The sequence below is a fragment of the Heteronotia binoei genome, chromosome 4 (genome assembly GCF_032191835.1).
Source record: "Heteronotia binoei isolate CCM8104 ecotype False Entrance Well chromosome 4, APGP_CSIRO_Hbin_v1, whole genome shotgun sequence".
Classification (NCBI taxonomy): Eukaryota; Metazoa; Chordata; class Lepidosauria; order Squamata; family Gekkonidae; genus Heteronotia; species Heteronotia binoei.
This window is the reverse complement of record NC_083226.1, coordinates 141,624,950-141,648,080: the sequence shown is the minus strand read 5'-3', so window position 1 is coordinate 141,648,080 and position 23,131 is coordinate 141,624,950. Positions and strand designations below refer to the sequence as shown.

Here is a 23,131-nt window from a genome sequence, read left to right as displayed (position 1 = left end):
AGTGAGTACTCTAACCTGGGAAAACCCACAGCCAAATGGGGATATTACACTGGAGAGCCATTGTCAATCTGAGTAGACCCACTGGTGGTGGGGAAAACCTTGCAAGGCCCAGCCATTTCATATTTTCCTACACTCACAGCATTTTATATTTTAGTGTATATTTTTAGTTTCTGCTGTGATCCTTGTGCTTTTTCTTGATGTTTTATTTTAAAAACTGCATTGCCAAATCCCACTATTCCCCCACCTTTCCATTTTAAACAAAATATTGTGAGAATTATAAGCACGTTTTTATTTTAAATTTTTAAAAACCCTGTCCTTTTAAAGTTTATATCTCCAGCCCCACAAAGTCTCATTTATGTCAGATCCAGCCCTTATGACAAGTGAGTTCAACACTCCTGATTTACAGGCTTCAGAGCAGGGGCTGACAGGCTTGCTGAGCTGTTCTGCCTGAATGCTTCACTGTGTGAAGCAGCTGTTACAGGATGCAGTTTCAGTGTTTGCACATGGCGACCATTTAAACAAAGCAAATCTGAATCAAAAAACAAAATTGGTTTTTGATGTTACAATGGACCCAGATTCTTAGGAGAAAACTGGTATACAAGAATAACCTAGTGGTATATATTTAGTGAAAGACTGAATTTATAGTAAGTGCTTTCTCCAGTCACAGTAAATTACATCTTTTAAAGTGAACAAGCATGCTATGGGGGAAAATTCCTCCCACCCCAATTATATTATATGCCACTAATGCATTGGCATATTCAGGAAAGAGATATTATTATTATATTATTATTACTATTATTGATTTCTATCCCATCCTCCCCACAAGCAGGCTCAGGACAGGTAGCAACAAAATTAAAATGTTAAAAACCAGCTAAACATATGCAATTTTAATCAACCGAAAGATGACAAAAGATAAATAACAATCAGATGTAAGTCCTTGAGCTGGGCATATAGAATGGAGTCAATTAGGACTACATAATATTAGGCTCCATATGGATAGATGGATAGGCAGTAGGGTTGCCAACCCCAGTTTGGAAGCCCTCCCCCTGCTTCAGGATTATCAGAAAGAGGGGAGGGGGGGGGCAAGGGAAATGTCCACAGGGTACTCCATTATTCCCTATGGAGAACAATAGAGAATCGATCCATGAGTATCTGGGGGTCTGGAGGGGCTGTTTCTTGAGGTAGAGGCACCAAATTTTCAGCATAGCACCTGGTGCCTCACCCCAAGTTTCAAAAAGATTGAACCAGGGGGTCTAATTCTATAAGCCCAAAAACAAGGTGCCCCCATTCTCCATTATTTCCAATGGAAGGAAGGCATTTAAAAGGAACATGCTCCCTTTAAATATGATGGCCCGAACTCCCTTCGAAGTTCAATTGTGCTTGTCACAACCTTGCTTCTGGCTCCACCACCAAAGTATCTTGGCTCCAGCACCAAGATATTTTCTGTCCCCAGATATTTTCTGAGTCAGACATAGCAATCCTAATGGGCAGTGATGGGCAATGTTGTCAAGGAAGGCCAGATGGTTGAATGTCCACTGCCACTGTCCAAAGTCCTGGTGGAACTGCCCCATTTTGCACACCCTGCAGAACTCTAACAAGATAACAACAAATTAACATTCCTAAAATTGTTACCCTTTGAAATCTTCTTGAAACTTTTTACATTATGTGTGGGGGGGAATAATTCAGTACATACCTGCCACATGAATATGTCTATCAATTATGAAAGCTGCAATGTGTCTCAAGTGTAGACTTCTATGGTACTTAGCATTAAAAATAGCCAACTGGTATGTTTACTATTCTCTCAAATGTGTACTTCGTCCTTCCTTCAAAGAAGTCAGGACAGCATTCAAGGAGTTCTCACATTTCATCATCAGACCTGTAAGGTAGTTTAAACTGCATTGCCCAAAGTAGCTCACTAACCTTTTGATGCTGAGGGAAAATTTGAATCCATGCCTCCCCTTATTCAAATCCAAAATTACTATCAATTACACCACACTGGCTCTATCTCTTGTTGAGAACACTGGCCAGGATCTAAAGAATAACATAACTAGTTTTGTGAGCTCAGTCAAGCTTTGAACGGTTTTAACAGCAGCCCTGTGCTACGTACAACATTGTTTTTGAGACTGAGGGGGCTTTCAGAGCAGTTTTTCATAAAGCATGGGAATAAGGTGGAGGTTTTTTCAAAATAAAACAATTAACAGTTGCATTAAACTAATGCAAGTCCAATATGTCAGCTCTTTTCAGTTCCTAAATCAGGAAGAGAATTTTGCTTCTCCTCCTACCTGTCAGATTTATCTATAGCAAGTAACCAGGCCTCTGTGTCATAGGCTCTACATTTCATAGGCCTATGTAAAGCCCTATGTGAGATAAGAAGCTGCTCTGAAAACTGTTGTGAATGGCAATTATAGAGGAAATAATCTACAGAAAACCTGGCCAACAAATGGAACAAAAATCAATTTATGACAGGGCCTCTTAATGCTAATGAATTCAGATCAATACTCCTTTAAAAGTTCACTGCAAATCATATTTGGCACCTCTGCATGAAATAAAAGCAACCTCTGAATATCATACATAATACACTTTAAGATTTTCTACAGTGAAGAGTAGTGTCTTGGTTTCCAAACATGGTATTCTCTTTTATCATTTTATAACTGACTACTCTGTGGTTTATTTTTAGGTCTGAATTATTTTACAACAGTATAAGTCTTTTTCCATATAAGACTTACTGCTGAAATAACCCAGAGTCCCATCAACAAGTAGACAGCTTACAAAACTATATTGCTTTTGTTCAGACTGTGGTGATGGTAGAAAGTGCTGTCAAGTCACAACCAACCCATGGTGACCCCATAAGGTTTCAAGGCAGGTTTCTACCATCCAAATATGTTTAAAGCAAACGTTTGCTATCACAGTTAACAAGTGAGAACCCCCAAGGACTTGTGGGAGATATTTCATTTCCCCCTCCCTCCTCTTTCCCTTCCCTGAAAACCCCCACAGCCTTTCCTCTTGCTTTCTTCTCTGCTTCCCTTTAACAGCAAACTTACATTTATCTACCCCTTTGTCTCCAGTTTTCCTTCTCCTCCCCCCCAGCAGAGTTGAGCCTAGGAAGACTGTAGCCCAGCTGTATGGTGCTGGCCACTGGGCCAGACCCATATTCATGGTAGCCAACCCTCAGGTACCTGTGGGAAGGCACCTAACTTTCCTCAGCATGGGAGTTCCCCATACTCATCAATAAGCATCTGAGGGGGAGGGGCAAAATGAAGGCATGTGCTGTTGAATAGCCAGCAGTGTTTGTTACAAGCTATCTACCTCACAAGCTGCTGCTGGCTTGTGACATGAAACAAAACTCCACACACACATAATTGTGTGGTTTTTAAAGATAAATTTTTGTAATACTTTATAAACAGCATTGTACTCCCAAGAACATGCATATACCACCACACCTTTTAAAAAAACTAACAAAAACATAGGCCAAGACCCTAAGATACTGTAGGATGGGGGTGGCCAAACTTGCTTAACATAAGAGCCACATAAAATAAGTGTCAGATGTTTGAGAGCCACAAGACATGAATAAATATTACATACATGTCTTTATTAAAACTCTTAATACTTTCCTTGCCCAGAAAGATAAAATACATGGGTATACACTTTACACGATCATGCCAGGAGGAGATGTTTTTAAAAGCAAAAACTGGGAAAATAGTCCTCATAAAACCAGCATAGGGGAAGGTTAGGAAATTATTTTTTGGCACCAGTGGGAGGAGGAAACACACATGTACCATATAAATCACTACCCACCATTTGCATCATTGTAGCTCTCTCTTTGCCTTGACACCAAGGCTAGTAAATTCAGCTCCTACAAGAGCTATGAAACTAAGGGAGACCCCTGCACTGCCCTCTTTAATTCTGTCCATTCTTCCAGTAGCTCCCTCAACTCTTGCTCTAGGTCTCTGGGCAATCTTTATGGTGAAGAGCCTGCAAGCCTGTTCCCCCCTGCTCCCCCACTTCACACATGGCAGAAACACTTGCATACCTATGGATCAGCGCTCAGAGGCTGACTGAGGTCCCGATGCTAGGCACACTTACTTGAGAATAAGCCTGCAGTAAGTTCCTCCTTTACCTCCGGGAGCTGCACGGTATGTGTGAAGGAGCCTCATGAGGCTCCAGAACAACAATTTGGCCACCCGCGCTCTAGGTACTATAAAGCACACAAAACACATGGACCCATTCCCAATGAAGTCAGACATGCATATATCTCATTGAAACACAGGATAAGTTAGTCACATCTAAAGTCTCATTACCTTAAATGAGGCACATAGTCTAATCCTATGCATGTTTATTATACAGTACATCCAAAAAAAAGAACAGTACAATACATCCCACAAACACAAAAAGTGTGCTTAACGTTCTCTAAATCAGAACCAAAATGTTACTAGATAAGTGACAAGGATATGGTCAAAAACCAAATAATTAAGAATTGTAATAGAGCTACACCAGTATAGAGACAGACTATTTCTTTCTGCAAATTTAAAGCATCAACACCACAAACATGTCAAAATACGTACGTTGCACTTACCAGACCATTGCAGTTGCTTAACGCTACTTTAGTCGTACTATGTTGGTCATGTAAATATCCCATGTAATGACAGTTGTCTAAAAAGTCATGCTTCCACTGAGGTCCGTCTTTCCCCCAGTATTCTACTGTGAAGTGTTTGGAAACCAGATCTGTGTTGAGAGTCAGGTTTAAGTGAAAGTGCTTGCCATACGCAGAAAGTTTAAAAAATAATTTAGATACTGCCAGTTCTTGGTCACAATGTTCAGTACTCCTCTTCTTTCTCCGGGAGAGCTTAGTATTTTTCACAGTAAAGCTGAGGAAGGCTCCATTATGATCAACCCTTACTGGGATTGTTAGTTGGTAGTGTTCAAGGTAAGACAGGAATTCCTCTTTGAAACCACAAGGTAAATCAGTCCAAGATATGGGCATAAAAAAAGAAGAAAATATAACACGACACAAGGAGTAGTACAACAATATCCACATTTAAGTAAACCAAGCAATGTTAATCCATTTTAAATAGAAATTCTGCTCGTCTATTCTAAATTTGCTCCATATTTTGCCATTTCTACTCTACCATGTGTTCCAGGCTGCCACCAGCAGGAGCAACTGCATATTTATCTGCCAGAACAACAACTAATATGCATTGAAATAATCACTTTATAAATACCTAAATGTATAATCCAATACAAAGTAATTTCAAGAGGCATAAACAAATTAAACCCTATGCTGGATTCCAGCACAGTGACTTGTTCCAGTGATCTGCTAAGGACACACAACCTTCGATCCATCTAAAATTTTACCTTGCCAAACGAAAGGTTATTATATTAACTTCAATGAATGGCGTTCATTTACAAGAGTAAGCCTGCTGTACCCATTGAAGTTTACAGGCGAAGCAAACCTGCACACAAAAGTCTATGTACTGCAGTGCAGAGGAACCACACAAATGACTGTGTTAACATATAACTACCTAAAATACACACTTAGAAAGCAAGACATTTTTGGGGCATAAGAATTATTCAAGTCAATCGTTTAACTGGGGGATTATTTAATATATCAAAATATCCTCTTGATTTGCTAATAAAATAAGAATACCTTTTTAATTGTGCTGCCTCACAAAATAAACAAAAATCATACTTCATGAGTAATATGTGACTTCTAACAATGACTATTAACATTAGTTAAGAAAAATGGAGGAACCAAAATAAGTGTCAAAAGATATTTGCTTAAAAAGCAGAATCCCTACCTTGAGAACTATATGAAAGCCTTTTGTCCCCGTGAAATTCTGACAAAACCATGTTTAAGCACAACATCCAGGTCAACGTCTTCCACAAAATTTCCATAATTTAAAGAAGTGGGGCTACCTATGCGCTACACTTTCAGCTCCACTCCAGAATTGCACCATAACCAATATTTAATTTTTACTTCTTCAGGATTAGCTTTTGGTGGTTCCACTTCTTGACAGATGTTTTGCAACAATCTGCTCTCTTTTCTATGTCTGCAGACATTTTCAGTCCAAAATGTTTTTTTTTATTATTCCTTCACATGTCAATGAATTAAACTGAATAGCAACTGAATGCTGTCCATTTCTTTACCTGAAAAGTACAGAGAACATTATAAGTCAGTTCAGTAGAATGCTAATCAAACAGAAAATGTACTTGGGTGCAATTTCATCCCACCCTTCCTTCAAGGAGCACAGGACCACATATATGGTCCTCCCCTCCTCCATCTTAGCGTCCCCTCTTCCATCTTAGCCTCATAACAATGGTGTAACATAGGTGAGGCTGCGAGAAAATGACAGGCCTTAGATCACCAAGAAAGGTAAGGTTTACATAAGTGCAACTCTTTAACCATTTTTTGTGTGTGTAGGTTGTTGCAATATCATGCCTGTCACAGCCCATAACTGTCCACCCTATGGCAGCGAGAGGACAGCTCCTTACCTCAGAGGCTGCAGACTTTATCAGACAGTGAATACTCAAAAAGTTATGTCTCATACGCATTAAAGAGAACAGAACAGTTTTAGAAAGGACCTAATCCTATCTTAACTGCCTCAAAGCTCCTGGAATGCAATGTGGTGAATTCCTGATGTCTGGTAAGGATCATGCACAGAGCAAAGAGAAGATGTCCTCTTCATACGAAGGGGTCCCTTTGTCTGCTTATTCCCCCTAGAATCCCCTCCTCCCAATAAGACCACAGACTTGTCTTCCTGCCCCTCCAGAGTCTAAAGAAAAGGTTAGTTGCTAAGCCAGAGGGATCCACATGTACTCTGTGTTAAGAGTTGAATCAGAAGAGACTATGCTTGTAAGATATCAGTGTTGTGCCCATATAGCATGCTTTTGAGTTTGTACTTTGTATGGACAAGATTGTGACCAAATAAAAATGTGTTTGTGTTTTGTATCTTGTAGAACAACCATCTCCTCTCCTGTATTTGTCTCCTACAGTGGCTCTTCTTTATTGGAGAGTGTTGCAAATCCAGTCTCTTCTCTCAAGATCAGAGGTCACAAATGTACCCTATTCCACTTGCTAGTCTTTGACCAATTAATGATGGGTCAATAAAGAACAGGAGGAAGAGAATATAGGTAAAAATGTTTATGGAAATGAAAAGGCACAACAGAAAGACTGGGGATAGAAGGAGATGAGATGTATGCAAGCCATACAAGTATTATATAATTTGGTTTGTAAATAGCTTATGAAGTTATATATTTGTTAAACCATTCTTAAAATATTTGAATATTTTTACTATGAAAGTATAACATTTCATCCAATGCTGGCAGTAACTTTAGGATATGCAAAAAACAAACACACAAGGAAACTGTGATAGAAATTAGTCAACAAAAAGTGAGGAATCTCTTATAATGAAGGATAAGGAGTTTCACTACATCCATTATTAAGGACACAGCAAAACTATCATCTAATAAACAGAAGATTTATTTGCTATAATGCCCACATAACAGGGCAAAGGATTTTTTTCCAATTAATGATGAATATTAGCGGGAAGAAGATTTTTAAACCTTCCCTGTGCCATTTCTCCCCTGAAAAATCACAATTTCCAATCTGCTGCCCTAGCTGAGGGAAAATACATGTAAATTTTCTCCAGTGAGGATAAAACAGCCCCATAGCTACGGGGGGTCGGGGGCCCAGGCCTCTCCATTCAAACCCCCCTTCCATATGTATGGCCCCTCCATTGGAGGGGTCTTCCATCCTTTCTTTTTTATTTATTTCATCACATTTATATCCCGCTCTCTCTGCGAATGAACTCAAGGCAGCTAATAGGCCAAATGGCATCTAAAAAACAAGTACAACATTATAAACACAACATTACTAAAACATTGAACATAATAAAAACTCTGTGGTGCTATACTTCAGTATAAAACAGGCAGATTTTCAAAAGTTCTTTCAGCATTTCACAATCACCATCAGTGGTCCTTGGTGATACTACTGTCGATAGTAACAGTAATCAGTCCAAGCGGAGTGGCAGCCCTCTCCCATCTTAGATGTTGTATGCAAGCTAAAACAGTTCAGTTTTGCAGGCCCTGTAGAGAAACCCTTGATAGTCTCCAAGAGGGTGTTCCATAAAACTGGCACTGCTACTGAGAAGGCCCTGGCGGAACTCAGCCTGGCCTCCTTTGGCCCGGGGATGGAGAAGAGATTTCGAGTTCCTGACCACAGTGCTTTCTGGGGAACATGTGGGAGAGGCAGTCCCACAGAAAGACAGGTCCCAGGCCATATAGGGCTTTGAAGGTCTGTACCAGCACCTTGAACCGGATTTGAAACACAACAGGCAGGCAGTGCAGTGCTTTTAGCACAGGTTGGAAGTGCTCCTGTCGAGGAAGCCCCATCAACAGCCTGGCTGCCACATTCTGAACCAACTGCAACTTCCTGATCTGAGTCAAGAGCAGCTCTATGTAGAGGGCATTACAGTCATCTATTCTTGAGGTGACCATATCATGGATCATGGCTAAGTTGCTGTGCTCAAGGTAAGGAACCAACTGCCGTACCCACTGAAGGTGGAAAAAGACAGTTTTGGCAGTGGCTGCTACCTGGGACTCCATAGTTAGAGAGGGCTTCAGGAGGATGCCCAGGGTCTTAACTCTTGGCATGGTGTCAATGGCGCCCTGTCATAAGCCAGCAAAAGAATCTCCCTACCTGGGCAGTCATGAGTTAGGTAGAGAACTTCCGTCTTCATTGGATTCAACTTCAGTCGACTCAGCCTGAGCCAAGCCATCATGGCTTGTAGTGCCAGGTCCAAATTATCTGGGGCACAGTCAGACTGGCCACCCATCAATAGATAGAGCTGGGTGTCATCTGCGTGCTCATGGCATCCGAGCCCATACCTCCTGACAAACTGGGCAAGGGGGTGCATATAGATGCCAAACAACATCGGGGAGAGTCCCTTGGGGAACACCAGTAGTGTGCTTGCCAGGCCTCCTCCTCCTCCTTCCACGAGAGCCACTCACACAGGCAGATGGTGCAGCCCGGTTCTCCTTGTCAGGAGCAGTGGCAGCAGGAACAGCTAGGACAGTCTCCTCCTTGTTGGCCCTGACGCTGGACCCAGCCTCACATGCCCTGCCTGCCAACAGCAGTAGCGCTGCCACAGCACCAAACCTCTTCTGGGGCTGACACAAGACTGGGCATTCACCATCGGTCAGCCGCTGACTGCTGGCCAAAGCCACAGGGACAGGCGGGCCTGACTCACTTTCCACCACTGGGCTTAAGGAGGCCTTGGCATACCTGGAGGAGTTGCTAGCCTTCACATGAAGAAACGCAACCTGTGCACCCCGGCAGCAGGTCAGACGACAGGAAGGGAGGCCAGCCTACCCACTGCTGTTCCTCCTCTCCCAACGCAACTCCTGCTCCCTTCTGACCCTCTGCAGGCCCACTGGGGGCAGCCTGCAAGGAGGGGACAACATGTGGCCATGAAAAACGCAGGGCATTTCAGGTCTTTTTGTAATTTTGTGCCCTGCAGCCCCCCCCCCCACCTAAACTTTCATCCCTTGGACCCCACTATCCAAAATTTTCTTGCTACGTGTCTGGGATAAAATTAATTTAGAAATAGTCAAAGCTTTTTTGATAGGAAAAAGGCCAGGAGGAACTCATCTGCATATTAGGCCACACCCCCTTACATCACCATTTTTGCATAGGGCTTTTTTTGTAGGTGTTGCAGAAAATTTCAACTGGTCCCCTTATGAAAACAAAACTGGGAAGAATCAGATAAGAGAAAAAGTTCTCATCAGACCTTATCTGAGTCTAGCCTGAGATTCAGAGAGAGATTGGTATTAGCCAGTATCAGTGACCATCTGCATTTGCAGCTGTTGAGAAAATGGTCAGATTGACCTGGGAAAACAGATATTTATCAGAGATAAGTGATAAGTGCTCATAGTAGAATCTATATAAGCCTTGGAAATTTCTCATAGCATTGCTGTCTCGTTATAGAGCCGAAAAGCTACTCTGGAGAGCTGTCATTTGGGTTAAATATCTTTAACAAACGTTTAAGTTGATAGTATTTAGAGATTTCTAACAAAGATTGAGAATATAGGATCATAGCTGCTATGCTTAAGCATATTTAGAATTTTGCAGGTAAAATAAAATTCCCCAACAGTAGGAAAAGCCGAGCAGGAACTCATTTGCATATTAGGCTACACCCCCTGACACCAAGCCAGCCAGAACTGTGTTCCTGTGCATTCCTGCTCAAAAAGAAAGTGCTGAAGATAGCAATATTTGAGGGGGAAATGGCACAGGTCCCCTTCTTCTAGAAATCAAAGCACAAGCAGTTACAATCTGTTAAAAAATCAAATAAAACCAATGACATATTTAATTTTATGTTCAGAAATTTGGAAGCTAAGTGCCAGCTGGGCACAACAGAGGTTAAATTGCAGGCTCCCAGCTACTTCTGGTATTTTCTTATTCAAACAATACAAACACATCTGCTGACATCAGGGTTTCATTTTTGGCAACCTACAGAATTTATTTTAATAATCTGAAAAAACATTCAGAAGAAAACACTGTTATGCTCACTCACATGCCTGTGAGCTCCAAGAAGACACTCTTAAATAAAAGCATGTGAATTAAGTCTGTGGAAGCAACTTGAGAGTCTGTACTAGGTTTCTGCTTCACAAAGTTTCTCCACTGTAGTGGCTACCACCACCACTCTGTAGTGGCTACCACCAGGCAGGACAAACAGGTAAGCATTCAAGGTCTACATCGTAGAGGTACTAGTAGCATCATTAACACTTTGTGGGGGTTCAATTTATTCATTAAAATATTTATATTCCACATTTCTAAAAGACTCGAGGTATCTACTAATACATGTTAGATTGGGGGGGGGGGGAGAGATACAACAGAATTGTTAAAAACAGACAATACCAACATCAAGATGCATTCCTTCAGTTAAACAGCATAAGGACTCAAGATTAAAAGGCCTGTGCAAGCACCAAGTTGTTACCAACTCATGGGGTGTTGTTGCATCACAACGTTTTCTTGACAGACTTTTTAAGGAGTGGTTTGCCATTGCCTTCCCCAGTCATCTACAATTTACACACCCACACCCACACACCGGGCAAGAGGACTCAAGAGACATGTGTAAAATGCTTAGGGACTATCTATGTGTGACCCTACCTGTCAAACAACCGTAGGCTTAGTGGCATTCCTAGCTAGTTAAAATAAACAAGCCTTTTGGGGCATCTTAAAAGCTTCATTTGCTGAAGAAGACTCAAGTCAATAAAAGCTTGTACTACTAACATAAAAGTATGAAGTTGCTGAAGGTCAATAGACTAAGGTGCCTTTCCCGCTGAAATTCTAGTTAGTAAAGAGATAGAAGCAGTAAACAGAACAGTTGGAGAACCAGTGTTCCTCATAGGATTGATGTCATGTGACCTGTAATACCCCTTGATTTTGGAAAACCATGCAAGTTCAAACCTGGTGGAGGTGAAAAGTGTATCCTGTTGCAGCCAATTTATGGTGACCCTATAGATAAATTCAAGAGACATTCAGAGATTGTTTGCCACTGCCTGCCTCTGCATAACGCCCCTGGGCTTTAGTTGGTGGTTTCCTATCCAAGATGCTTAGTTTTTGAGACCTGATGGGATCAAGGCGGCCTGGACCATCCAGGTCAGAATACTTCAGACCTACCATTTGTTATCTATTTTGCGCACAGAAGCATAAATCTAATGAGGGTCCAAAAATGTGAGCCACCATATTCAACTGCATACCTGCACTACATGGTAGCTCATACAAGGTGGGGATAGGAAGGAGACTGTTAAGCAAAGTGATGTAGTACTGTAAATATAGAGTTGCCATATTAATAGTAATGACCAATTCTACTTTCCCTGGCAGCACAATGCTTTGCAAAGCAGCCTTACATCAGGCTCAACTTTGGTAAGTCACATTCCATGCCTGATATTTCATATAGAATAATAGGGGATACTTTGAATGCCTGTTTAAGTCTACACAAATGCCAGTTTCATCAGTGAACAACTGGGCTTGATCTGCTGACAGTTAAAGAGAAATCCTGGACAGATAAAATATATTTTCTGGCAAAGAAAGTATGTACTTTCTGATCTCACAGCATGTATTTATTGCTGCTTTTCAAGACCATATCTTGCATACTTCATTCAGGCAGAATTCCTGTTGGTCGTTGGTAGCAGAAAATTCAGTTCAGTGTTTAAAATTATACATTTCATAAAAACCCATGAAGCCACAAATGTTATCAAAAATACTGCACATGAAGATTGGAGTATTTGCAATGACAAGTACATATTTAAACATTTTCAAGAGACAGCCACATTATAAATTGTTGGCCCTTGCACAGTACAGCAACTGTAATTTTGTTTTGTTTCTTTCAAAATGCTGGTCTCAAATATTTTGTGCTAATATACAACAGCTGCCTAAGACCTGAGAATGTGCATCTACTTGTAGCCAAAACAAAACAATGTAATTTTTAAAACAATATAAGTAAAATCATCCCAAAACCTCGAGTTCTAAGGAGGATTATAGTTTCAAATTGAACACACAAAAGTCATAACATGGTATAAACTAAAAAAAAGGGGGTAGGTGGGTGAGTGATATTTATGGTGAAGAAGCTTTATTTTGCTTATGTAGTTGGATCCTGCCTACTCATCAGATTGTGAGGGAGAATGGCAGAAACGTGAAAGACTCAGGAGTGGGCCACTTCATTATACGTTACAGATGATATGTGCAAGGCAATCCTGAATAGAGTTACACTCTTCTAAGTAAGTGTACCTAGAAATGCAGGCATAAGACATACAGACAATTCTAGGCAAACTTATTGGAAACAAATCTCACCAAACTCAGTGGGACTTGCTTCACACAGCAGTAAGAGAGCAATTAACAATCTACATATCTTGTACATGAGAGAATGAGACTGGCTTGCGGCCAGCTTAGGGGAGAAAAACAAGGTGAAGAAAAGTTGTAACTCTGTAAGAACATAACAGAAGCCATGTTGGATCAGGCCAATGGCCCATCCAGTCCAACACTCTGTGTCACACAGTGGCCAAAAAACCAGGCGCCATCAGGAGGTCCATCAGTGGGGCCAGGACACTAGAAGCCCTCCCACTGTGCCCTTCCCCAAGCATCAAGAACACAGAGCATCACTGTCCCGACAGAGTTCCAACAATACACTGTGGCGAACAGCCACTGATGCACCTCTGCTCCATATGTTTAATAACAACTTCATATTCTCTCTCCCAGCAATTCAGGAATGACACAACAGTTAACAGGGAAACAAAAGTGTTTTGCTTTCTATATCAAAAGCTAGGCATAACAGTGGATGTGCACAAGACCATATTGGCCCTATTCTTCATTTAGCATTAGTATATAAAACTGTATTCTCAGAAGGCAAAGCAAGTAGAGGGGAGAGCAAAATAAATATATCCTTTCTGAAGTCTATACCTCAGAGCAATTCAAAAAGCCCTTAAAAAGGAATTTACCAGGGAAGGGGAATAGAGGGAACAATTAATTGTGGTTCTGATAATTACTCTAAGAACTTGGGACCTAGGACACCAATGGCAGAACAACCTTAGTGAATGATCAACAGGGAAGTACACCATTCTTGGCTGTTAGTAGCAGTAGAACCCACAAAAAGTGTAAGATGTAACAAGACAATGACTATACCCAACCAAGTTTTATGTCTAGTGTGCCAACACCTTAGAACATTTGAGGTTGCCAACACAGCTGAGTGCTAGAAGTGGCCAAGCTGATGAGCTTACAACAAGCTATTTAAAACTTTTCATTTTCCTTCACTTGAACTGATTCCCAGAGTGGGATTGCTTACTTTAGTAATGTCAGCAACAGTGGCCCAGCAGACATGAGTGTGTGTATGCATGCCTACAAAGAAGCAAGCACATATTTCACACATCTGATGTTAGTAGCCTGAGGACAGACAGCACAGGCATACGATCATGTGTGCTAACATGACATGCATAGGAACTACCAGTATAGTGAACCAGTTTAAATGAGACGCTGCTTTGCCCACCAGCATCACACTTAAATCAGACAAAAAGTAACTGAGTTTGAATTGGATGGCATCATACTTCCCAACACATTCTAACTCAGCAAATTTCATATTGAAGTGTCCCTTTGAAGTTTTTTTAAAAAATTAATAATGATGCTTTCTAGGGGCAACAACATAGAGTTCTGGAAGATACATGTATGTGTACATGCCAGTGGAGCACACATATCATGTACCTGATGACTGACTTTAACTCATAGTCTGTTAGCCTTTTATGGGCTACAGGACTTTTTTCCCTTGTACCCAATAAAACTGTAGCATACTTTCACCCTGGATCAGAGGTCTCCAACCTTTTCTTACCATTGGAATTTTGAGAACAGTTAAGTGCCACAACAAAGTGTGCTCAACTTTTCCCACATCCTTCTGAATAAAAAGTAGAAAGGGGAACCATGAATATACTCTGGGCTCTTTGGAGGAAGAGGAAGACAAAACAACCTAGATAATTGTGTACTCATAGGCAGTTATAACTATGAGTTCTCCAGTTCAGCAACACAAATCCTATAACTCTTTAGCTCATCAGCAAGAATAAACAAGTGAGGAATACAAAATTAAAATTTCCCCATGTGGGCTGAGAATTGCCCTCTATCAACACAGGAAGTACATGACAGAAGCAGCGAAAGACTACAATTATGTGTGATTATGTCATGGTCTACAATTAAGTACACTCTCAAGAGAGTAAGAATTAGATACTATTATATAATGCATGCACAGAAGACACTTGACTCAGGGTTTTACAGGCAGCCTTAACTCCAGCATTTCCCAATAATGCTACACACAAGATGGGAAACATTTGGCAGTTTGGGACTGTGTGTCCTGTTCTGGAAGCTCCGATGAAAGAAAAGTTTGCTTGCTATTCACACACTATGATGACATAGCTGACTGCTGCTACTGGTCCTACAGTTACAAGCTTTACCACATCATTGCTGCTACCAGTCACTTGTTCAGGGATATACAATACAGTATTTAAATAGTGCTGCATTGAATTATCATGTTTGTATAAAACAATTTTATTTGGTAACATATGGTAACAAATTATATTTCTTATCATTAATAACTTCTTTTATCTATCCCATATATTACTTTCTACCCACCCCTCCCCCGTTACTTGACCCCTGCCAGTGTTATTTACTTAACATACTAATATTTAAAGGTACCCTTTATCATGTTCAGGGTTTGATGCATTGTAGGGGAATAGCCATTTTAGGGCAAAGATCCTCCCTTTCCCTTTCCAGTCCTTTATGTATTTTCTCTCATCTCTTTTTTACTTACACTCCAACATAAGTAAACACAGCTCAAAAGCAATGTCAGCAGAATTTACAAACAAAATGATGGTGATGATGCACAGAGTGATGGTGAGAGCACAGAAGATTTGTGGATGTTCTCTCCCCTCATTGGTGGATCTGTATGATATGGGATGTAGAAGGAAGATACAAATGATCTTAAGGGACCCTTCACATCCGGGCCACTTGCTATTTGAGATTTTACCGTCAGGTAGGCGGTATAGAGTGTTGAAGGCAAAGACAAATAGATTCAAGGGCAGCTTCTATCCAAGTGCCGTGGTTAAGCTAAATGCAGGGTTATGAATGGTTATGTGTTTTTAGATGCATTTAAATGGTCTATGTATATGTCCTTTTGTGGGTGTTGATGTGTTGGTATGTCTGTGGAAGAGCACCTCATTTCGTTGCTCTCATTTTCTTTTTTGAGAACAATGACAATAAATTTATCTATCTATCTAAATACAAAAATAAATCATGCAAAGAATAATGAGATAGTTACAGGTTCAAGAAAGACCAAATATAAACATTGCTGGGTTATTTTATAAATATTCTGTCAATGGTTTCTTAACTGCATTCAAGTGTATTGTAATGAACATCATGGCATACCAGTGACATATAGCCAGAGTTAGCTATTTGATAGTTCATTAAGGAAAACAAAGTCTTCCCACTGAACAAGATGCCAAGAGGTTACCAGGCCGACTTACTGCTGGGTTGTGTAATACTGGTGGTTTCACCACTGTAATCCAACTACAATTATGTAGTCATGCATGACTAGGTAGGACAGAATACATATTTGGCTGTCACCTCCATTCTGCCAAATTAGACAGCTATACAAGACTTGAATCAGTGGGAGGGACTAGTGGTCTAGTGTTTATGCAGCAACATGGATACATTACTTTTCTTCCTCACCTGCTCCTGCACCCAGTGGCTAATTCAGCATTTCAAAAGATTGGGGTGGGGAGACAAGACTGTCTCAGCTCACCATGTGTTTAATGATTGGACTCTTGTACCATTTTTAAATCCCTTTAAAATGGTGGCAGCAGATATATATCAGACCCATGGACATTGTCACTGTTAGTTTGGCCTTGATGATGCTAACATTAACATGCAGATGTCAACAGCCATTCAGTTTTGAACTTTCACATGCCATCAAACATTGCATATAGAATCAAATACAAAATTTTATTGGTTTCTATATTAGGGGTGTATATTTAGTCTGAATGTCATTATAGAGAAATGTCTTGGTAAAATACAAACCAAAAAGAATTCAGAAACCAAAGGATCAATGAGCAATATTTCCTAGAAACAGGACTTCATCATAGCTCATGTACAGACCAGGCTTACTCTTTTCTGTCTTCTACAATTTTAGAGCTTTCTAAAATAATTCCGCTTCCGTGAATATTCAAAAGCAGAACAAATTGTTAAAATTAAATACATAATCAGTCCTGCACAAAAATTGTATTTCACTTGGCACAAACCATACCTATCAATATGAAACTAAGTTGCTGTAAGGTATTATGCAAGTTTAAACTCTAGAAGTGATATGACCACCCTGCCTATACTAAGTATTTACAGTCCAATCCACTTCCCGGTGAAACAAAAAGGGCTTGGATTTAATTAAATTCAGGTTCCTTCATGTCAGTCTACACAAGCAAAAGGCTATTTCATTTTAACTGGCTTTCAGATCAAGATGAAAGCGATGACCAAGCAATGACTTTGGCATCTGAAAACTCACATTAGAATTTTAACCCTGCAAGTTTTACAACTAATAGCACCTGATCCTGTAGCACTCTCATTCACAATGCCCAACTCAGTGGTAGAGATTGCAATGAGCGGTGGCGTTAACTGCATGCAAATACAAATTCACTACAAACAAGTTATGGTTCAGAAAAACTTATCTGTGTCTATGTGAGTGTTATGTGGCAGCTCATGGTAACTGTAAAAAGTAATGACCTTCAAAACATCCTATCATTAACAATCATGCTCAGGTCTTGCAAACTGAAGGCCCTGACTTCCTTTACTGAGTCAATTCATCTGAGCATAGAATCTCTCTAAATCAGTGAAGCCTAAATTAGCCAAGAATAGACTTGACCTCATAGATTTCAGCATAGTTTAAGAGATGCAGCTCCTTTTCTCTGGACTGGGGCCATGGTTTTGAGACTCAAAATACACAGCAAATGGCATCTCAGGTGACTATGCATACAATGAGAATCTATTAAAGCTCTGCTGTAGGCACATATGTTCTTATTCTGTAAGAAATTAGACTAGTCCACCTGGGAAGCATGGAAATTATAGTGAGACACAAGGATATTATTTTGCAAGCAGGTGGCACAATTTGACTAAATGAAAGTTGCAGGTGTTGAGATTAGTTGGGTTTATCAGTGTTTTCATTCATAGATTTTAATACCAGAAGGAACTATTGCATTCCTAAAGTCTGGCTTTCCTCATCAAAGCCGTCATGGAATTATATCCTGTTATTCTTATACCACCAGGCCTAATTTATTTTTTATTGAACAACAATTTGGGCATGTCTTAATATATTTTATATGCAGGAATATAAAATGTATGAATGTACCTGCTTATGGAGCTGCTTCTATGGTTAGGGAACTTTCCTACAAGTATAACTTATTTTTTCAAATGTTTATATGCTTGTTTTGCATCTTTTGCACCCTCACTCTATACTTTGAACTCCACCATCCTCCTCCTCCAAGAAGCCTTCTTCCAGTTTAAGTGGTTCTTCCATTTCACTTAATTTGAACGAAGGCTCTTTAGACTGGAAGAAGTCTTCAAACTTGAGCCAGAAGAAAATGCGGGGTGTAGCTATTTTAATTAATAAAGAAATGAATAAACAAACTTTGATCAGTGGAGTGGCAGGGGAGCGACAGGATCCACCCGAGTACCTGGCCTACAGTGAAGTCTCCATTTGAGTATCATAAACTGAACTATACAAAGCCTTTTGTAGATGCCTTCCAGCTCCTCTTTAATAGTACTTTATTTTCATAAATTCCCACCCCTGCAAGGTCTTCCAGTGAGGACAGGACACCATTCAGGATTTATTTACTTCAGAGACTTCTTCTTATGGCCCATGGATCTCTATCTAGTAAGTCATCCATCTAGTAAGCAAGCCCAAAGCAATTTAAGTGATTCATACAATTAAAATACCATACATTATCTCTATACATTTATGACATTTAGTAGCCAATTCTATCCCTTCAACAACTGTGGTGGCACAAATTGCTTATGACAATGACAGCTACCCACAGCATTCTGCACAAAATAAACAGGAGACTGGACAGCTCCACCTGCCTAACTTGAAAAAGCAAAGGCGAAATCTCCCACTACAGCTGCTGGAGAGGACAGGCTAAGAGGGCTTAAGTGGGGCAACAGGCACCAGCTATGGCTCCATCCATCCCCTCTTCAAAGTTCTTATTCAGCAACACCCAAAGGGCTTCCCCCCTGGACTGAAGCAGCAGCGTCAGCAGGCACAGCCAATTTCTAGCGCTGAAGCTAGGAGATAAGGCTTCTGTAAAACATGCCACAGACCCAACGGTAACACTCTGAAAGAGATGTGAAGTATCACACAAGGTCAGGATCTCAGCCCTGTAACATCATTAAGCTAGTTGCACACAGTTTTTTTTTTCTATCAACAGTATATATTTGCAAGGGTAACTCATTCACATGGATTAATTTTTTCACACATATGTAAATCCAATCGTCATGTGCCTAATGGAAAAAGCCTCCCTGGAATAGTAAAGCAAAGGTGAAGAAAAGCAGGCAATAAACGATGCACAGGGGAGCTCGGTGGAGGTGCAGGTGATTGGTTTAGCAGCCTTTTCCTGAGGAGCACAAACCTGCCTTTCTTCTCCCTCAATATGCTACAATTAAAATGCTATAAATATATTAGCAGTGGTGAGGACATGATATAGTTACACTGACATTCACCTCAGTTTCCTTCTGGAGAGGATAGCTATTTTAGAAAGCTTACAAATGACTGAGGCCATGTAGAGGGTTGTGGTGCTTCTTGTTCTTTCTGAAGCTCAGGGGAAACCTTGGCAGGCTGCAGAAGATGTTCCAGTGCTTAATTTCTTTCTTTTCTTTTTTTTCATTCAAAAAGAGCTGCAAGAGCCAAGTTATCCTGTAAATCATGGTCTCCAGGCCTGGAAGCTCCACTTTTTAATCATAAATGCAGGTGGGGAAGTAGGCTGGGGCAGGTAAACAGTGAGCAAAAAAACACTCTACACATGAGCAGAAACATAGCCCTAGTACTGGCCACAGATTCCTGTCCCAAAATGAAGCCCTTGGCCTTTTAGAGCCCCTACTCACCTCTGGGACCCACTGAAGTCCCCTCATCACAATGCAAACAGGTAGCCTCTTCTGCCCATGAGTTCCCTGTGCCTCTTCCAAACGGCCTCCCTCCCAGTCCGCTCCCCGGAGCCCTGGCAACGGTGCAACGCCTCGCAGCTCAGCCACCACCGCTGGCCTTGGGACTGCCTCCAAAAGCAGCAAGAACCGATGGCTTTCCGGCGGCCGCTCTTTTTCAATGAGCCTCATTCTCCAGCGCAATCATCTATCTCCTGGTGCAATGTTTGCTCAGACATTACTAGCCCTTGCGGTAGCACCTGTGGCTCGCTAATGCCCTGGCGCTAAGCCGCAGTAAAACGCCTGCAAATACATCCGCTGCCGGGGATGCAGGGGGGAGAGAAACAGATCCGACGTTATCTCTGAAACCGGGGAGGGGGGGGGGTGTAGTAGCTGGCTGGCTTTGCAATCACTCCAGAGTTGCCTTGCTTGCTGATGCCAAGGATAAAGACCCATTTCCTCTCCTGGTGGGTAATGTCTGCAGCTGAGGAGCGGCCTTCAAGGTTAAAATACACATGGGTGTCTGGCAGCTACGCCTTTGGGTAAGAGGCAAATTTATTCCTTGGCGCGCGCTCCCGGTTCCATATTGACAGAGGCGAGAGCGGCCCATCCCCCTCACTCACTCACTCGCTCGCTCTGGCTCCTGGCTGCTCACATGCAAGTCACAGAGCCTGGCAAGGAGCTCGGCCAGCCGGGGCTGCGTCTTGAATGGGCAGGCGAGAGCGGCCACTGATCACTGGGGCTACGAGAGGTTGCTAAGGCAATGCACAGGCAGGGGCCGGCAAGGGGTGTGTGGGTGTGCGTGCAAATCAAACCGAAATAAATCGCAGGTACTGGATTTACGCCTCCTCTCCCAGCCTCCGAAGAAGTTTGTTCGTTTGAGGGGTTGCTCACCTCTCCCTTTACCAAGCTTCCTTTAGAAGACACACTTGTTAAAAATGTTGAGGTTGAGGTGTCTGCTGGACGGCTTTTTATTACAGATTTTAAAACACACAAAAAGGAAGGCGGGGGGGGGGCATTTTAAAACCCAATCCTATTCCTTTGAGGAACACCATCGAGCTCAATGGGACTTGCTTCTAAGTGTATGCGTAGGGCTGCAGCCTTAATAAGAAACAAAACAGGAATCAAATTGCTGGTGCAGCCGCTTTGTGTTCAAACGCAACTCACCAGATCAGTTGCCACCTAGGTAGTGCGAGGGAGGGGGGGAGGGGGGCCGGCACGTTTTATCTGTAAAGTTTTGCACCGCCCTCTCCCCCCGCCCGCCTGCCAGAGTTAACATTCTAAAGGATCAGCTGTCATTTTTATTGCTAAAAGTCCAGACGCGGTTTAAAAAAAAATTAAACCAACTCCCCTTGAGCGCACACACAAACTTCTGAGCACAAAAGAACGTTTTACATTTACCCCTTGAGAACTCTAAAGAACAAAAGCCCCCCCCCCTCCCCGCACCCAGCACCCGCCACAGGAGGGAAGAGTCTCGAGCTGTTCTGGTGGAGCTGATCCTAAAGTTAACATTCAGCAGCCCATTTCCAGACAGCAGCGCTAAATCTATTTGGATAAAACGCGTGTGACCCAGACACTTGGCATGCGGCCCAAATGCGTTGCAAAGGCAGTCCAAATAAAAACAAGAGTCTGAGACTGACTCTCTCTCGCGCTCTCTTTCCCCCTACTTGTACAACAATGAAATAAATTAGCAAAGACAAGAGACTGGATACACATTAGCAGACAGCACAATTCCAGCTACTACTCCACGCTCCAGCTGAGCCATAACATCTTTGCCCCCTCCCCAAAATCCCTTTGAACGGCATACAGACACACACCGACTCCATGAGGGTTACTAGTCTAGCAAATCCCCAGCGTCTAGGAGTAAATCAAAGTTACACTCGACCATCTCTCCCATTAGCCTCTTAAGAGCTTAATGTCTCTCTATTACTCGAGCATCCGGGCTCTAACACAGCACTCTTCAGTCCATTGCATAAAAATATGCACTTGTCTCCCCATTTATACAGGCACTGACTTGACATCATCGAATGAAGGGTTTTTAATATTATAGGCAAAAAGTTTAAACGTTTACGTTTCACGTTATTTCGCCGACAATTGGTTCTGTCTGACTCTAAAGCAGAAAAAAAAAAGTTTGCCCTGCTCGAGAGCACGCTTAATAAATTAAGCATCTTTGCCATAGAAAATCCTCGCACCCCCCCCCCCCATTAATCCCCAAAGCTCGGAGGCTTCTCTGAGTAATCATCCAAAATCCACTTCGCCTAGTGCATTATAAACCACCCCCATTCCACATCTGAACGCTCCATTAAGCCGGGAGACAAGAAAATTATAAGGCAAAGATTCCGTGAAGTCTTTCCTTACCGTTTTCATCTTCAATTTCTCTGATATAAAGTGAGTTTCAAACAACAGAAATTGCACTTGGAGAATTCCCGTATTCCACTCTCTGATTTCCCCGCCTGGCAAGCCACGCCAGTTATATTCTACAGCAGAATGAAATCCTCTAGAATTTCTAAAAAGGGGAAGCTTAGAAAACGGACTGACTTGGCAGGAAAAAGGATGCCATCAATTCATCCAGTCTACCTAACACTCTGCATATTTTGTCTTTTACAACGGAGGGGGGGGGAGAGAGAGAAAAGAAAGGGGGAAGAAAGGAAGTGAGGAAAGGAGAAAAAACGACTTAATTTGGGGGTTGGGGGTTCTCTTCTTGGCACCCCTTTCAATGCAAGGCTATCATGTGAATACCATCAGCAGGAAAGAAGGGAGAAAGGAGGGGGAGAAGGAGCAGGAAAGACTGGAGAGAAAGTTTTGTTGAAGTAGCTCGAGATCTCTTCTCACTACCGGCCTTCAGCCAAGTTTAGAGCTGCAGCAGCAGCGGACTATTTTGGCCTGGGAGGTTGTGCACACTGACGTCAGTCTGCAAATGTGCCTCCGGCGCCCCTGACTCTGCTGCGCATGTCGAGCCCATCACGTGGAGGGGGAGGGGGACGCGGAGGTACAATCAGGGTAACAATTGGGGGGGGGGGGTGTTGAAAGAAACTCTGTTGGGGTCTCCGGAGTGTGCAGCCTTCGTGCCTCCCTTCACGTTTCATGTGTGCAAACGCACAGGGAAAACCTCGCGCCTCTCCCTTGCCTGTGCCTAGTCTCGCTCTGCCTGTAACCCGACGCGCTACTGGAACTGCTCTGGCGAGATGGGTGAACGGAGACTTGGCTTCCGACGAGCTAGTGTCGCTGGGAAAAACCTCCGCTGCCTGGGAACGTAAAGGAACCACTTGAAACACAGCACTGCGGGTTTCAAACGACTGGAATCCTCGGAAGCGAGGCAAGGAGTCCGGAGGAGAAGAGTGAACAAGTTCACGTCATGGGGGGAGGGGGGTATTCCGGGAAATCTAATTTAGTTGCAAACTTAGTCGTACCTGTATGTGT

At 42.1% G+C, this 23,131-nt stretch overlaps 1 protein-coding gene across 4 annotated transcripts in view; it reads right to left on the bottom strand.

Moving 5' to 3' along the window:
- ADAMTS6 (ADAM metallopeptidase with thrombospondin type 1 motif 6) overlaps positions 1-22,624 on the bottom strand; it is a 231,690-nt gene extending 209,066 nt beyond the window's left edge. For 2 of the 4 annotated variants that reach the window (XM_060235914.1, XM_060235915.1), the window contains exons 1-3: positions 22,070-22,624; positions 5,796-6,144; positions 4,574-4,941 (exon numbers count right to left, since the gene is read on the bottom strand). In XM_060235914.1, the coding sequence (XP_060091897.1) occupies positions 4,574-4,941; positions 5,796-5,892 (465 nt within the window). In that variant the 5' untranslated portion in view covers positions 5,893-6,144; positions 22,070-22,624. The remainder of the gene's footprint in view (positions 1-4,573; positions 4,942-5,795; positions 6,145-22,069) is intronic. The other 2 variants (XM_060235912.1, XM_060235916.1) reach the window with 2 other exon arrangements.
- Positions 22,625-23,131: the final 507 nt, after the last annotated feature.